Source organism: Nannospalax galili, unplaced genomic scaffold (assembly GCF_000622305.1).
Source record: "Nannospalax galili isolate Female #2095 unplaced genomic scaffold, S.galili_v1.0 scaffold146, whole genome shotgun sequence".
Taxonomy (NCBI): Eukaryota; Metazoa; Chordata; class Mammalia; order Rodentia; family Spalacidae; genus Nannospalax; species Nannospalax galili.
The window spans coordinates 1,615,285-1,633,395 of record NW_008357929.1 but is presented as its reverse complement, the minus strand read 5'-3'; the positions used below and the strand labels follow the sequence as shown (position 1 = coordinate 1,633,395).

General features: G+C 45.9%; 1 protein-coding gene across 1 annotated transcript in view; it reads left to right on the top strand.

Annotated features, from left to right (window-relative positions):
* Window positions 1-17,696, top strand: part of LOC103752045 (protoheme IX farnesyltransferase, mitochondrial) — a 128,566-nt gene extending 110,870 nt beyond the window's left edge. Inside the window, exons 6-7 of the mRNA XM_008855687.3 lie at window positions 3,136-3,368; window positions 14,960-17,696. Coding sequence (XP_008853909.1) covers window positions 3,136-3,368; window positions 14,960-15,366 — 640 coding nt within the window. The 3' untranslated portion in view covers window positions 15,367-17,696. The remainder of the gene's footprint in view (window positions 1-3,135; window positions 3,369-14,959) is intronic.
* The last annotated feature ends 415 nt before the right edge of the window (window positions 17,697-18,111 follow it).

Below are 18,111 nucleotides of genomic sequence, written 5' to 3'. Positions count from 1 at the left end.
GACATGGGAAAATTATCAAAATATACTGAAATTAAGCAAATAGCCAAAACATAATTTAGTACATATTTATTTTTAAAGTATATATAGTACTGGAAAAGACCAGAAATATGTTTCTCTTGAGTAATTCAGAATTTCTTCTTTTTTATTTTTGTAGTTGCAGATTTTTTTATTTTAATGTGTATTACATTTATGTTCAGAATTTTAACAAAAGTGAAAAATATGCATGAGAAAGCTCTGAAGTCTGCCATTCATGGCTCTCCAATAAATCTTTTAAAAATTTTATGTTAATGTGTATGCTCTCTCTCTCTCTCTCTCTCTCTCTCTCTCTCTCTCTCTCTCTCTTGGATGCTGAGCTGGCACAGCATCCTGGGTAAATATCTTCATTTTTGTTTGTGTGGCCTGTCAACCTATTCAGTTTTCATTCATGCCCCTGAGCACACTGGTTTAAATGCCCAAATTGAGCTTCATGATTTTCTGTGATTCTAACATAGGTCAGAAACTAAACTTCCACTCCAAATTGCCTATCTCAATAAATTAAATTCATGTGTGCTTTTCTGAAAGGGCTTTTCATAACATTAATACCTTTGAATCCAACTGACTTCCACAGACCTTGGAAAAGAAGTGAACACCCTTCTTTTTTTTTTTTTTAAACACAAGGGCCAATTCAGGAAAAATAAATCTGTTTATGAGCCGCATTTTTTCCCACTCAAAATAAAGCTAGCTTTTTAGAGCTCCATGTGAGGGAAGACCTGTTCTCATAAACTGTAAACTACCTTATAGAAAGGACAACAGTTCAAATATTTATCCTGCTTTTTAGCCACCTACATTCTCCTTTCTGGGCATGTATGAGATAACACCAAGGCAGCTTCCCGATCTTTCATCTGGAAAATTATATTGTGTACTGTACTGGGAAGCCAGCCGGTTCCAAGTCAATCGATGCATTCTCACAACCTTAGAGAAATCTGTTTCTGGAATGGAGTTGAGAGCCAAGGGCAGATAAGTTCACGACGGAGGGGAGGGCAAGTGATGTGTTTATGCCACCCCACCTGGATCTTTGCTTTGAGAACTGTGGATATAGTGGGGGTCTTACCTTGGGGAAGGGAAAAAAAAGTACTTGGGGAGATACGGGGTCACTATTAGAAGATTAAAAAAAAAAAAACAGATTAAGGAGGAAAGTAATTAAGAACAAAAGTGCTGAGTGTGTCTTTAAAAACAAAGAGGACAAGCCCTGGGTGCTACACAAGCCTTTAATCCCAGTACTCTGGAGGCAGAGGCAGGTGGATCTCTCTTGAGTTTGAGACCAGCATGGTCTACACAGCAAGTAGCCAGGGTGATAGTGAGACTGTCTCAGGGGGTTGGGGGGGGCAGCTTTGCTGAAATGGGACAAAGGTAGAGATTCATCCTAAATGCTTGTGTAAGAAGGAAAGCCATCTGTCCAGGGTGTTGGGAGCAAGTGATGCTCGAGCCTTCAGAAGGTGGGAGATGAGTTCAGGGTCACTCTGAGATACGGGGATGGAGATAGACTCCAGCCAGGTACCAATCATACTAAACCATCCTCTTGAAATGGAGTGACCAGTATGTTTCCAGGAATAGAAAACATTCCTAGCCAGGAATAGAAATAGTAGGTCACAGAAACAGGAATTGTCAGGTTGGGAGTGGTAGTAGGACAAGACAAAATAAAAGACTAAGGGTGTTTGGGTGTTACGGGAATCACTGTCCATGGGTTCAGAGGCGGCCAGGACAAATTCACCTAGGTTTTTCAGCTATAGCTCGTTCATGGTTCTTTTACAAGCACCTTGTGCAGTAACATGTCCTTCTGTGTGCCTTTCTTCCTCAAAATTCCTATTCCATTTTATTCCATCTTCTAGGCAAGATGGTACAGGCCAGAAGGAAAGAGACCCAGCTAGAGAGAGTGGAACTAGAATCCACCAAGTGCCCCAGCTCTCATGTCCTGCCTCATGATACTATGAGCCTCTGGGCCATCCTAACCCTGGCTGAGTTCTAACTTGCCTTTATTTTGCAAATTAGTCCTTTCTCAGGGTGGGCGGGGGAGTTCACAGAGTCAAAGCTTTTCTCTTCTTCTCTTCAGTGGGATTTGCAGCCCTGGGAATAGAAGGGTGTTCTCTCAAATATGGGCTCATGAGAGAGAGATTGCCTCCCTTGGGGAACTGACATTGTTAAAACCAGAGCCCAGTAGAAGCTGCTCACTAGTGACTTGGGCTCTCATGGAGCACTTTGAGGAAGCTGTAAATTGATGGGGGCCTAACTTGCTTTTCTCAGGGATTGAATTGTGGCTTTTGCAGGTAAAGGACCGGTTTAGTAACTTACATTCGTTCCTTAAGAAAGAATAAGCATATGTGCATGTAAGCAGAAACCAGTAGATTCAAATCTAGACTTAGCCAGACTCAAGGTCTTTCACAAGAGTCCAGACCAAGTAGGCGCTATTGAAAAGCTTGTAATTACCATTGTTATCATCATAGAGTTTGAATTACTGATGTTCTTTCACATAGATAATACTGTGTGGCCTCTTGTTGATAGTCTCATATCCACAAACCAAGTTAATGGCAGGATGCACCAACCACCTGGTGTTGACTGTTGTCGCAAGACTGGCACCATGCTGAGCCTCTAATTTACTATAGATAGTGTAATGATGGTATTCACTGGGGCAAACATTTGCTATTCAATATCACTAATTAGGTGATGCTTTAGAGTAGAGTGTAAATAAATGAATAGAAAGGCTTCCAGAATTGACATTGGTTTTTGTCCAAATCTTGTCTTCTGAGTGGTTTGTTTGCATCTGTCCCTTATTTAGCATTAACTGTAGAACAGAGCACTATGCCAAGTAGCCCTGTCTTGGTCCTCACTTCAACCCTGTGAGGAAGAAGGAACCTCTCTCATAGAGATGAGACCTGCAGCCAGGAAGGAGTGCAAGGGGTTGGAGTGAGAGGCTCCCCCTTCCCCTCTGAGCTTCTTTTCTTTCAGTCATTCCCTGCTGTACAGTTTCAGAAAGACAACAGGGAAGAGACCTCCCCATTGCCCTCAGTGGATAGAAAGATACTTGCTCTGCACCGGTGCATGTTCTGGGCTGTGTGACAGTTGAGTGGAATGTAATTACTGTTCTCTGCTCTCTTCTAGCCCATTGCTAGCTGTGTCCTTTGCCACCTGCTGTGCTATCCCAGGAGTGGTTCTTCTGACCTTGGGTGTGAATCCACTCACAGGAGCCCTTGGGGTCTTCAACATTCTCTTGTATACCTGTTGTTACACACCACTAAAGAGGATCAGCATCATCAACACATGGGTCGGAGCTGTGGTTGGAGCCATCCCACCTGTCATGGGCTGGACAGCAGCAACTGGCAGCCTCGATGCTGGTGAGTGTCTCCCAGTACAACACTGTGGCTTCTCCCAAAAGAAACATGGGTGTCAAATTCAAGAGCTCCTGGTTCTTCTCCGTGAGCATGGGCACCCATCAGTCAGGGACTCTCCAGCCCAAGCCACAGGGCTTGGCTAGTGTGCTGGATAGCTTTAGTGTCAACTTGACACACCTGGGTTGAAGGAGCCTCAATCGGGGAATTGCCTCTCTTGGACTGGCCTGTGGCCATGTCTGAAGGGCATCTTCTTGATGAGTGATGTGGGAGGGCCCAGCCCACTGTGGGTGGTGCCACCTCTGGGCAGGTGGGCCTGTGTTGCATAAGAAAGCAGGCTGAGCAGGGGCCAAAGGAGCAAGCCTGTAAGCAGCATTCCTCCATGGCCTGTGCTCCATCTCCTGCCTCCAGATTCCTGCCCTGAGTTCCTACCTTGGGTTCCCTGATGAACTGCATGCGACCTGGGAGATGTAAGACAAATAAACTCTTTCCTCCCCAAGTTGGTACTGGTCAGAGTGTTTTGTCACAGCAATGAAGAACAAGCTAAGACAGCTCGGATTCATTTTACTCTTCTGATTCTTGTGGCAAATGAGTTGATGGCACATTCTGAAATGCTGTAGTTGCTGAACTGAAGGAGGGTCATGTCATCCTGTTGTGGGTGGGCATACATGTAGAGAGAAAACAGAGGTAGGCAGTGTTGCCTCAGCCTGTGACTTCAGGCAGAGTGAAAAGAAAGTCCCCGGAAGTGGTGGTGAAAATCAAATCAAGTGAGGACGTCCATGTGTTTGGGATGGCCCAGTGCAGGAGGAGGGCTATGGAACTGACCCCCATCCTGCAGAACAGTGTCTCCTCACTGGCAAGCTCCTTCTCCAGGAACAGAGCTGTTTTCCCCTTTTACGAAAGGAACAGATTATTTTCATTAGTTTCTCATTTATTTTTATATGATTTGCTTAAATTGTTCATGCTGTCTACAATAAAACCATTGACCATTTCTGCATTTTTTGTGTGGTATGTCACAACTGAATTTGTGGGGTGAAAATAGCTCATTTTTACCATCTGTAAGGGAAGTTTCACAGTCTAATTAGTCAAGTAATTAGTGTTTTTGACCGACACTTAGGAAGGAAGTGGTGAGGTTTCCTGCAATATATGTAAGTACATATTTTTCACATGAGAGATCAAAAGGCAGTTAGCCATAAACCGTTACCCTGTAAGCCACATTGCTGAAACTTTTCATAAAAGCTCACACACTCTGATTTGGCAAGTGTACAAATGCGATTACACCTTTGCCATGATGGTCTCTTAGAATGGTTTTAATATCCTGTAAATGGTGGGCTTGAACGAATCTACAAGTATAGTATTCTGAAGTGTATGTGCTTGTTTGCTCTGGGATAAACTATGAGTCCTGGCCTTGTCTATGTGGGAGGCAACAGGCAAAGTGCTCCTGAGCAAGAGCTGAGCTTCTCGTTCTCTGTTGATGTGAGACTCAACTTGGCCTCTTGGCTACCACAGTCTCCCCAACTTCCACTTGGGACTAATGGTATTCTCTCCCTTGGAATTATTGTGAAGATAAATGGGTTGTTATTGTCATCTGATCTGTGCTGCCATACCAGATTAGGTATTTATTGAAAGAAATCTGTTTCTTTCAGTTCCTAGGGGCTGCAACATCCAAGGTTAAGAGCCCAACATCTGGGCCCGTGTGATGGCTCAGCAGGTAAAGGCATTTGCCACCAAGCCTGATGACCTGAGTTCAGTCCTTGGACTCACATGGTGAAAGGAGAGAACCAACTCCTACAAGTTGTTCACTGACCTCCACCCACATGCTGTGACACAGACATGCAAAACCCACATGTGCATACACCACACATATCTCTTACACACACAAAAAATGAACTGATCATCTTTTAGAATAAAATTATTCCCAAAATTTTAATGTAGTCTTTCTATAATCCAAATTTAGTTGGTATACAGACACATTCATTTAATGATGGCTGACAGAATGTCAGGCTATACCTTGTTTATATAGTAGATGGAGAATACATAGTTGTCTGAAAAATGACCTCCAATATCAACTTGAACACATGGTATAAGACAAAAGACATCTATAACCACAAAGAGAAGTTCCCTTGTCAGGTTTTTTTATATGTGTGAATATATTGCCTGCATGTTTGTAAGTGTACCTGTGTTATGCAAAGCCAGAGGAGGTCAGAAAAGAGCATTGGATCCCCTGGAACTGGAGTTAAGATAGCTGTTAGCCACCATAGAGGTGCTGGGACTCAAACCTGGATCCTCCAGAAGAGCAGACGGTGCTCTTAACTGCTGAGCCATCTCTCAAGCACTCTTGTCAGTTTTCGTAATTTATCACACACCATATCATGTACCTAACACTTCATGAAGCTTATGCAGAACAAATAATAATACTTTATATTGTATTGCTTTGAGCTGCTTCCAGGAAGTTTCAAAATGTTAATCTGATAGAGCAAGTGAATAAGCAGCAAACATCAGAATGAACAAATGGTGGAATCTAAGAGGATGTGTCATAGAATTTTTATTGTTGGCATTTTAGGAACTGAGTTGAATGTAATTTACTATAATTTAGTCATCTTCTAAAACTTCCCTGTTCGGGATAGTAGCCACTAGTTACCATGGCTATTTAATTTTTAAACCAAATAAACTCAGACCTCTTCAGTCCCACTAGCCACAGTCCAAGTGCCCACAGCCATCTGAGCATAGCTGCCATCCTGACAGCACAGAACCCTTTGCTGAGGTTTAGATCTGGCATGTCCCCCAAAGGGCTCGTGTGTTAAGACTCTTTTCCATGGGTAGCACTATTGGGAAGTGGCAGAAACTTGAGGAGGAAGTAGGGCCTACTTGGAAGAAGCAGGTCATTGGGAAGGAGCCCTTGAAGGGGCCAGGGCCCTTCTCTCCCATCCTTACTTCCTGGCCAGTGAGTGAGCAGCCTTGTCTGCCCCGGGCCATGATGTGCTGCCTGCTCACAGTTCCGAAGTGAGTGGGCCAGCTGTGGTCTGAACCATGAGCCACAGTGCAGCTTTGCTCCTTTTCTTTACTGTCAATATTTTGTCACAGTGATACAAAGCTGGCTAGCACAGTTTCTTCATTACAGAGCTCATAGCCTAGAAGCAAAGACTGATGTCTTTCTGGAGCTGTGTCCGTTCCTTGATGTGTCTTCCCTTTAAATAATGGGCACAGTATGGCCTGTCTTTGTATTCTTCCTAAGTTGAAACACTGATTTCACAGACTCAGTGCCCATCCACAGTACCCAGAGTGCCACTATAGTGCTGATCCCTGATCTGTGCCCCTGGGCTTCTGATACAGTAAGGCTTAGGTGGAGTCTGAGAATGTTCATATTCAACAAATTACTACATATTACTGATGCCCCTGGTCCAGGAACCATACTCTACAAATTCACAAAGACAGACTCAGAAAGCACTCCAGCCTTTAGGATACTGTGGAAATCCCGAGAGAGTGGGCTGGATGAGGCTGTTATTCACAGAGGTTGTTGATCCTCTGAGTTCTTACCTTAGTGGATACAGATGGATGGAAAAATCCCTTCTGAGAAAAAAGAAACGGCCACAAAGCTTCCTCTTCTTCTGTTGTATCTCCAAATCATTTAATCTTTGAATCTCCACAGAGTGATGACTTTAGGGATGTCTAGCAGTTGAAGTCTTTCGAACACCACACTGAACTATAAGTGACATCCAGAAGAGGAATTGGAAGGTGAATTGGGTATTGATTCCAGGATGCAGGAGCAGCTGGGAGACTGCTCACTGAGCTGCACAGCCCAGACCAGGTGCGGCCAGTCTGCCACTTTAACAAACTGGTCTCCATAGTCACTTCATTGTTCGGGTGTTAATTGCAACTGTCCTGGTTTGCTTTCTGTTGCTGTGGTAAAACACTGAGCAAAACCAGCTTGGGGTGGGAAGCGTTTATTTGGCTTGCAACTCACAGTCTATCATCAAGGGAAGCCAAGGCAGGAGCTCAAGGCAGGAGCCTAGAGTCAGGAACTGAAGTAGAGACCATGGAGGAGCGCTGCTTACTGGCTTGATTCTCCTGGCTTGCTCAGCTACTTTTCTTATGCCCAGGTCTGTCTTCCCAGGGATGGCCTTCCTACATCAACCAACAATCAAAACAGTGCTCCACAGACATGCCCATAGGCCAGAATGGTGGAGAAAATTCCTCAGTTGAGGTCCCCCCTTCCCAGGTATCTCTAGTTTGTGTTAAATTGACCTCCTGTGTGGCTTGACTTTGAGAGATGCAAAACTGACTAAAACTCACTCCTGTCTTTATGGAAACCATTTTCCTAGCATCTTCTGGGAGAGACAGATAGAAAAATTACTAAGTGATGGAAGAGTGTTAGCTCTTCTGAAAGCATGGGGTTACCACATCTCCCCAGGTAGGTCCAGCAAGACTTTGGAGATTGATTCTGAATTAAGCCATGGCCAGTTGACTGGAGGGAGTGTTTGTTCCAGGGGGAGGCACTGGCGTGTGTGAGAGTGTATTAGCTGAGAGCCAGAGCCATGTAGTGTCTTGAGACTGAGGTGGGACCTAGATAAGCTGCCTGTGGAGGAATTCAGAATACAGCCACAGTCGAGACCTGGGGGCACTTGAAAGAGCAAAGCAGCAGTCTCATTTCAGGGTTATTTAAGTCGTGGTGGACAGCAGGTTCTCCTGCAGTACCCAAAACCCGTCAGCTTTCAAAGTTTGCCTTCATTGTTCTTTTAGGCCCGTGCCCTTTCAGCTCCCGTGTCCTATCGCCACACTTCCCACCCTTATCACAAGGCTTCTCCCCATCTGAGACCTGCCCCTCATCTTCCCTGGTCAGTGTTTCATCTTACAAGTATTTAGTGAAACAGGCCTGATCCCCATTTGAAAGAGCAGCAAGTCTGAGATGGTCAGTGCAGGAAGGCAGACTGGACTGAATAGTCACCATTCCTGTGCGCCCTGCCCAGGGAGCCAGTGCCCACAGTCACCAGCACAACATTTTAGTGCCCCGGCCATGCCCACCTTTGCAAAAGCTTAGCTAGAAGTCAGTAGATGGTAGTCAAGATTGACAGGAAACAGCTCGGGCCAGTATGTGGTGTGTAAATCTTGTGGGATATGTCACAGTGACTCTCAGAGAAAGGACAAGGAGAAGTCCTCTTCCTGTCTTGTTGGCAGGGATCTTTCTGTAGTTTCTTTGGTAACCATAGGGCTGGGCAATGCCCACAGAGGCCGTTGGGCACTGAAGTGACTCCCCAGCCTCCCCCACTCCTGTGAGGACATTAAACATGGAAGGGAATATCCCACGGATGCTAAGTTTTTTTCCATAACTACTTTTTTTTTTTTTTTTTTTTTCAGATGAGATGGTAGAAAAGAATCTGTGTTGAGGGTGCCCCAGTGGGAAGGGTCCCTGGCAGGCTATGGATCGGCCCCAGCCACTGTCCATCACAGGGCAAATGAAGTGGGATTTGGGAGTGGTGAAGAGAATTAAGTAGATTAGTGGACGGGAATTGTGAAAGCTAAACAAATGTCAGTTGTTCTTGATACTTGCTATTTTATAGCTGTACAGAGAACTGTAAACAGCTCAGCTTTCTCCCAGTTGCAGTGCCAACAGCTTTGTCTGTGGCTGTCATTTCAGGGCAGTGGGGACGCTACAGTCGGCTACTTGTGTGCACGGGAAATGTCTGCACTTTACAAAGCCCTTCTGTGTACAGAGGCAGCCATTATCATGGGCTTTTACCTGTACCCACTTTCCTTAGGGCCACAGTGGTAGCCTTTTCCTCCTACCTACCTAATTATCTTGCCTTTATTTTATTATTTTTTAAAGCTTAACTATTAGCAGAGAACGTTAAACATGCTTTCTGGCTAAAACTCAGGAAGGCTGTTTCTGGTTCCTGATCTAGCCAGCTTAGTCTTAGGAACAGAAGCACATGGTTTGATTCCACATGCAGGACAGGAGTGGGCTGCTGCAGCCCTAGTAGAGGAGTCCCTTCTGAAAGGGGGGTGGCAGATAAGAGGCTGGCAGCTGACATTCCACCCCCTCTCCAGCAGGCCTGGAGCCACTTGCATTAGGCCTCCCAGCAGTGTTTATCTCCAGAGACTGGCTTGTTTATCTCCGCTTCAGCTTCTCCCTTCCCCCTCCTCCTTGCCAAAGCCACCTCTCTTCATCGCCCCCATTTCTTAGAGATGCTCAGATTCCATGTTGTCATCTTCCTAAATCAGAAGAAAGCCCATGTCTTGGGAGGCGGTGGCCTCCATGGTGATGATCTTCTACAGTTGATTTGTCAGTGGGCTTTAGTTTGTAATTCAGGTGTTGTGTGGTAAACATTAATTATGTCAGCCAACATTCAGTTACAAATGAGGATTCCCGAAATGGGCTCTTATCAGGAAGTGACAGTTGGTAGATGGATGGCTTTAGTAACAAAAAAGAGTGAGTTGTTTTAACCTCTGATGGTAAACTACAAAGCTTTAAATACCTTTTCACTTTATTTACCTCCTTTAGTCCCAGATGAGAAAATGGAGCCAGAGGGGATTTATTCACTCATGTATTCAACAAATATTTATGGAGGGCTTACTAAATGCCTGGTACTGTTGAACCCAAGTACTTTCAAAGAGTCCCTTTAAAATAGTGCCTGCGTTTGAAATCAGACTCTAAAATAAGTATCTATATTCCTGTTGAGAGTTTACCATAACTAGCCTTAAAGCTCCAGATTAATTAAGATAAATGGCATCTTTAAAGACAAAGTAAGCAAGAAAGACTTTTGTGGAAACAGGAAATAATAGCAAACAATATTTAGAGCTTTACCCAGTGGCCAAAATTTAAAAGAAAAAAGAGAAAAAAAAAAAAAAAAAAAAAAAAGGCTGTCAAAGAAAGTAACTCTTAAGTATGTTGCTGGGCCCAAGATTGGTGACATAATTACGGACAAGCTACTAAGGTTACTTCATCCTTGTTGATGGTACTGTTGACTAATGCTGGCATTTAGGGTGCTGAGCCAGTGACCCCTGGGTGAGATGTTAGATGAGACCTTGGCTGGCAGCCTCTGGTAGACAGGGTTCCTGGTACATAGTCCATATGGGATTAGCACTGTCTAATGACAGGTTAATATTTGGAGGATAAAGATGGGAACACTGTCCAGTGTGAGCTAAGAGGAATTTGAATTTCTGAAAGAATCCATGGGGGCTTCAAGGTGCCAGAGAAGTGGTAAGTGAGGGGAGCCCCTTTTTCAGAACCAAAATGTGTGCTTCCCCCTACTCTATCTTTCCCTTCCAGTGAAACCTCCCAAATGTCTCTGGTTGGTGGCAGGAGGCACACACAAGGCGAGAGGCGGCACCCCCAAGCTGCTGCCACACATCCTCTTCCTTAGCCTCTTCCAAAGAATTCTTCAAGTGCAAGTGGTGATTTCCCACTCTTTCCTGTTTGCAGAGGATTTTTAATCTGGCCTTTTGGCCCCTGTGCAGTTGATAAACTGCCCCCACATCCTCCTCCCTTTATCTATAGCTCCATATAAATCTGTTGCACTGTTAAGGCTGATCTGTTTCACAAGCACCTTTGTGTTAATCATCAAAAGAAAGGCTTTGAAACCTGTGACCATGAAGCTCCTGGGCTGGCTGCTTCCGCCAGCTTACATAACTGTCTCACCATGAAAGCACAAGTATGACTAGCCATGGAATACATGAGACACGGGCATGTCCAGAGAGGAGCCCATTACACCAACCAACCCCGAGGTTCTATTCACTACAGCAGGGCTCTTTATCCTTTCAAGGCCATGCACATGGATGGTGAGTGCCAGTGGATGGGTTTCAGTGACGGTAAGAAGGCACACAATTGGTAGGTAGAGAGCAAGCTGAAATTACTGAATTAACTCCGTTCCCAAAGGAACTTTCCTTAGAAGAGCACATCTTCAGGGTCAGAGCGCCAGCATACAAGTTTTCCTCTTTCTGGTAGGATACTGTTGACTGGAATTGCCTGAGTTTTCTTTATCAGCAAAGGGATGAAAGCACACTGTAGACAAGAGCATTTCTGGACTTAGGCAGAGGTGGAAATGAGGGAACTTCCTCCCCAGTCTGTCTGTTGTAAAATGACTGATAGATATTTTGAAGAGAGTTGAAAAATCTCCTGGGTATCCCCTAGAAGACACTGATCAGAGCAGAACTCTGCAGATGGGTCAGCATTCTCACTAGTGTCCACACCCAGCATTGCAGGTGAGCTCCATCTCCCACATAGGGAGGGCGATCAGTGATGCTCTGGATGCCTAGATGTTCTCTGGCTTTACCTATGAGCCAGCATTGACCATAAGGCTCAGGAAATCGCTGTTGTTGAAATACCCACAGTGCACACCTATTTCTTAGATCTCCAGTATTCCTTATATCCATACACAAGCAAATATTTGATTAAAGGAAAGAAAGCTAATGTTTCTTTTAGATAAGACTGAACCAGAAACCAGGCTTGGTGGCAGTGTGCTTGTAATCCCAGTCCTCAGGATGCCGAAGCAGGAGGACTGCTGGGAGTTTTAGGCCAGGTGGACTATATAGAGAATTCCAGCCCAGCCTGGATGAGATCTTGTCTCAAAAACAGAGAGAGAGAGAGCGAGAGAGAGAGAGAAATGGGTTGAAATTCAGTCTACAGTTTGCCTCTTCTAGACAGCCTTCCCTCACTTCCTGTGCTGAAAGAGGTGCCTTGCTGTGGAGGGCCTGGGAGCATGGTCTTTACCTAAGGTGACACATACCACGGGTGTAATTTCATTTGTGTTATCTCCCTCCCTGGCCAAGACCCCAGCAGAAAATCCCAAGAACAGATACTGCCTGTTGTGTAGGGGGTGGCCAGTCAGTAGTTGCTGTCAGGAAGACAGGCCCTATAAAAATTGGCTTCTTTGGAGGAGTGAGGTGGAGGGGGTGTAGTAAGCAGTTTGAATTCACTTGCTGAGTGCTTTGTTTACCCCATCAGGAAGGTGGGTTCCACCACAGCCCTGCACTGACTCAGGGCTTCCTGTCCCAGTTCACCTTATCTTGATGAAGAAAGCAATTTGTTTCCCATCTTTTATATGAGCAGAGGCAGTTGAAGCACATCCAGTCGTTGTGTGTGGGTGGTGGTTTTCTGATTACAATCCATTAAGCTGTGATTTCTAAAGCTCTTTCATTTGTGACATGAGCCAAACCCATACCAGTTTCCTCTGGCAGACAGCAGCCTGCCGCTCTTCTGAAAATGAGGCTTTCCCAAGTTGTGTTATTCTAAGCAGAAGCGGAGCAAAAATGTCTATTGAGCAACACAGACTACTGCAGTTGGCACCCACAGGGAGGGCTTTTCACCAAAAGAAAGACAAGAAAGGTTCCGAATTTCAGCTGCCATTTTAACCATTTCAAGTTTAGTTCCCCAGCTGAATGTGTTCTTTGCACTCATTTCTGGAGCTCTGCCCCTTCCTACCCCATCTCCTGAACCTTCCTGCCTCCCCAACCCACACGGTGTCTGTTGCCACTGAGAGTTCTCCTTGACAAGACACTCCTTGCTCTTGTAGGCCCCAAGTACACACTTGTGGCTGTCATCACCACACCGTACTCAGTACTTAGTTCTTACCCTGTGGATCTAAGGCAGCTCCGGAGCTGGGCATGGGCTGCACCAAATGTGCTGCTCAGGAGCTTTAATGTCACCCTGCACCTGAGACTTTCACAGCCCCCCCCTTTGCCACCTGACAGTCCAAAGTCAGCCATGTTTTCCCATCAAAGCATGGAGAAATCTGTGTCCCTGGTTGTTTCTGTTGCACCTGGGTGATCCAACTTCCCTTGGTGATTTCTAATTCCCCAAGAGGACTCCTTGCTTAGGTAAGTGTCCTCTGTTTGTCACTGAAACAGGTACCAGGTTCTCATCTTAATAAACTCAAAAGTACCTCTGCGGTTGCTTCTCTAACAAGCCTGCTCAGCACCTTGGGAGCCCCTAATGTGGGGGCATTACCACTAGTTGCAGCAACAACTTTCAAAAAGAAGTTGCCATGCAATGGTGCTACAATATCAGTATTAATTCCTGTTATCTTCCCCTGTCCTCTAAATGCAGTAAGACAATACACACACACACACACACCAAGGTGATGTTGAAACCTCAGATTGTACCAAGCCTTTCCATCCATATTAGTAGATCTGATAACAGATTAATCACTAAGCGTAGACAGTGTGAATACAGCAGACAAAATGATGATTGGCATCCTAGGTGGGATAGCGCAGATCATGGAGATGCCGTTACACGACTCAGAATATTGCACAATGCAAAACTTAGATTGTGTACTTCTGGAATCTTCCATTTAATGCTTTCAGACTGCCGTTGACCAGAGGTAACTGAAACCTTGGATAAATAACTGTTCTAAATTTTCTCAATTGTAAGGTGATGGTAATGACATGCAGACTGGGTTGTTGTGTTATCATGAATACAGTCCATCTGTACAGTGCCTGGGTCTGGCAGCCACAAAACATTCTGATTGGCATATCAAATAAGCACCTCAGATCTAAGAATTAGCCTCTTCTTGTCTCTGCCATGAACATACTTGAGGGTGTCTGACACGCTGCTGTCTTCCTAACCCCCTGCCTCCTCACAATCCCCCTGCAGTCTGTTCTCCTCACTGTACTATGGACCAACCCTGATTCTTATCCCATTTCCAGATGCCTCAGGATCCCCCTCTTGCTTCTCTGCCTCCCTCACTTCAGCCTCTGTGCTGTCTCAGAAACATGCCAGATAGTAACAAGACACTTCGTGCTCTTGTCAGCCTCATCGGCTTCTTCTTAGCTGCTGACAGAGATCCCAGGATCTGCTGGTGTTCTGAATCCAGTCAGTGGGGTCATGGCCTGAATCTCCTTCAGAAAGCCCTTCCTCTTGAGCAGTCTCTCTTGTCACCTGTGTTGTACTGGCCTGTTTTGAACCCCTAGTTAGCACAGTCTGTTCTGGTGTCTCCTGCTTAACATCATTGTGCTGGGCTCGGAGTTTGCCAGGTACCTGGAAGCCTGGGTAAAGAAGGTAAAGAAGGTATACAGACAGAAGCCAGAGCCTCAGCACCAAAGGTGCACTCAGTTCTGCATCAGGGTGAGCAGAGAGCTCTATCTGCCCTTCAGGGAAGTCACTGTCACCTGGGACAGGAGGTCAGAGTACCTGAGTGGCCTCCAAGTGGCTGCACTGCCCCCATGCCCAAGTCCTAGCCCCGGGGATGTAGCAGGAGCTCCAGTTCTTAAGACTCCCACCTGGAGGCAGGCCTGGACCCAGTACTGAATTCCCTCAAAGCTCTCCCCTGTGCATAGGAACCACCAACACTAACCCACTAACTCCTGAAGCACGACAGCCCTCTCAAGAGACAGGGTCCTGCTCAGCGCCTGCTTCCCTGCCAACATGGGCAGCTCCCAGGTGAGGCAGAAGAATATCTCAGAGCCCTGCTCCCTGGCTCACCTGGCAGGCTGAGTGAGGCAGCCAGGAGAGCAAAGAAGGGCAGAGAATATGAGTTGCTGGTCAAATCTGGTAAAAGGCCTCCCAGGTTCAGCCAGACTTTGGGAGCCATGAGAAGCTTCCTTTGGAAATCTCTGCTAAAACCTGACTCCTGTTTCTTTTTCTCCCTTGTGCCTCTGTGCAGGAGCACTTCTTCTGGGAGGGATCCTGTACTCCTGGCAGTTCCCCCATTTCAACGCCCTGAGCTGGGGCCTCCGTGAAGACTACTCTCGAGGAGGCTACTGCATGATGTCTGTCACCCACCCGGGCCTGTGCCGGCGCGTGGCACTGCGCCACTGCCTGGCCCTGATCGCCCTGTCCACTGCTGCTCCTGTCCTGGACGTCACCACGTGGACCTTCCCCATCATCTCCCTCCCCATCAACCTATACATTTCCTACCTCGGCTTCCGCTTCTATGTGGATGCGGACCGCAGGAGCTCCAGGAAACTGTTCTTCTGCAGCCTGTGGCACCTGCCGCTGCTCCTGCTGCTCCTGCTCACCTGCAAGCGGAGGCCAGATCCAAAGGGCAACCAGGGCGAGGCTCCGAGCTGAGAGCTAGCTGGTCTGTGGGGAACTCGAGAGCAGAATGCCTGCAGAGACACACAGCTCTGTCTGTGCCAGTAGGAAGGGCATGTTGGTATTCTAGAGTGCGAGAGGAGAAATCGATGGTATCAATACCTGACGGTAAATCATTCGGTGCTCAATCATTGCTTAACAGTTTTTTAATAATCCCCAAACTGCCTCCCAAATAAATGGGTTGGCTTAGTCAGTTAATATAAAGATAGAGTATTTCTGTTTGAAGGACTTTATGCATCTTTCCCTTCAGCCCCACGTGCTATGTGTTTGCTCATATGATACACATGTTCATCTTCTTTACCCCTACACACACACACACACACACACACACACACACCACACATACACACCACCTGAAGCCCCACTTCAGGCCATTGCGCTAGGCAGGTCAGGACTTGTAACCCACCTCTGTAGTTCTGCATCCTGAGGCCCCCTGCAGGCTGCCTCAGAAGGGCACATGCTAAGGCCATAATACCCCTTCACTGCCAATGAGATAGGGCCCCAGCCAGCTTTCTCCGCCCCACACATATCCCCTGCTACATAGCCCCTAAAGTAACAGAACACCCTGAGATGGGCCACTACACATCGGGAGTGAGGATTCTAGACTGCCACCTGGAGAGTCCCAGGCTACACTGCCAGCCCCTATCCTCATCACCCTCACACCCATTCTGTATCAGGATTTCAGAAACTCCAGGGAATAAAAGGCATCTTTATAGCCCACTTTAAAATACAGGCACCGTCTGAAGCATTTCTTTATGGAAGGGTAGCACTCAGTGTAATTTCTGACCCCATGAAAGTATCTCTTCAGTCCTGCTATGGATGTCCGCTCCTCTGTACTGAGAGCCTTTTCAGAACTGTATGAAAGACAAAGTGAGCCAGGCAAGTAGCACACATCCCTCCCATTCTTGTTCCTTTTGTGCAAATACCTTTTCCATCCTGGTACCTCCTGAGTCCAGAATCACCTCCATGTATATGGTGGCAATGGGTGCAGTTCTAAGTCTTTAGTCTACAGAGACCCGCTACCTTAAGGCCTTGGAACTCGGAAGGGTGTTTTAATTCTGCCATCTCCCAGGATACTGTGCCCTGTTGGGATTCACTCAAAGGGTTTAAGCAACAGGAAAACGGTTCTTTTGTTTAGGCCTGTTCTCTCAAAAAACGTAAAAGGCTTGGGGTGTGACCCAGCGGCAGAGCACTTCCGGGTTCAAGTTTGATCTCAAGCACTATGCCCCCTCCCCCAAACACACACAGTGTGTAAAGTAACTGCAGATGGCACCGATAGATACCTCTTTCTGCATATCTGGAATGTTACCTCTAGGCCAAGTCCTGGTTATTTACTGCAGAAATGGGGATGGGAATGTCTGTAAAGAGTGTCTGCAACTTTTTTTGCAACCTTTAAATTTGTAAAGTGTGTTGATTCTCATGCCACAATAAAAGTGAGAAGAACAGGATCCTGTATGTCAGGATATTACTCAGCACAGTCCAACACTGACCTCCACTCTGCATGCCAGAGGAAGGCTGCATGGTACGTGGGTAATTCCCTCTTTCTTTTTGTTAACTGTAAATAAGCAAATTATACTCATAGGTATTTATAGAGCACAGAGTGATAACGATTTGTGGATCCAACATGGAATAACTCAGTTTTGGAAATTAACACAGCCAGCATCTCAGGCACCATTTTTATGATGTGAACATCTGAAATTTAGTGATTTTGAAGTGTACAATGTGTTAGTGTTTACTGCTTTTTTTTCCTCTCTTTTGGTTTTGTTGTAGTTTTGAGGCAGGGTCTCATATAGCCCAGGAATGACCTTGAACTCCTGATCTCCTATGTCTACCTCCCAAGTTCTGGGATTACAGGTATGCACCTCCACACCAGCTTGATTGTGTAGAGTCCACACAGAAGTGAGATCCCCTTCCATTGGCCTTTCCCTGCCTGGATTACCTCACTTCCTCCCCATTTCCATCTATACCGTTATAGATGTCAGAAATTCGACATTTTTATGTGACTATTCTGTTGTATGTGTTGGCCATGTTTTCTTTATCTGTTGGTTACTACTGCTGTCACAAAGACCAACCTCTTAACTGCTTGATCCTCAGACTGTAGTGCTGTTGGGAGGTGATGATAGAGCTGCAGACATAGAGCATAGAATGAGGTCTTCTGGTGTTTGGAGCCCTTGAAGGGGTAGTGGGACTCCAGCTCCATCTGCCACTTACTCATGATTTGCTGCCCTGCCACAGGCCCAAAAGCAGTGGCCCAACCAGCTACGGCCTGACACCTCCAGAACTATAAGCCAAAATAAACCTTTCCTCCGCATGTTGATTGTCTCAGTTACATTTGTTACAGTTACAGAAACCCAACTAACATAATTTCAAGCCTACCATATTTTCAAAATTTCTCTCCCAACTGTCTTCAAACCATCACCAAGAAATCTTCCCTGAGGCTTCTTTGGCCTCAGAACCTACGTAAAGCTGGATGCATCTATAATCCCAGCACTCCTATGATAGATGGGAAGTTGAGGTAGGAAATTACCCACCAATCTGAAGACCAGCTATCCTGGCATATGCAGCAGTAAATGATAAGAGACCCTGTCTCAAACAAGGCGGAAGGTAAGGACCAACGTCTGAGGTTGTCCTCTGACTGCCACACATACACCATGGCACAAGTGTACCCTCACACATATACACACACATCATATGCACAGGATTTTTTTTTTTTTAATTGAC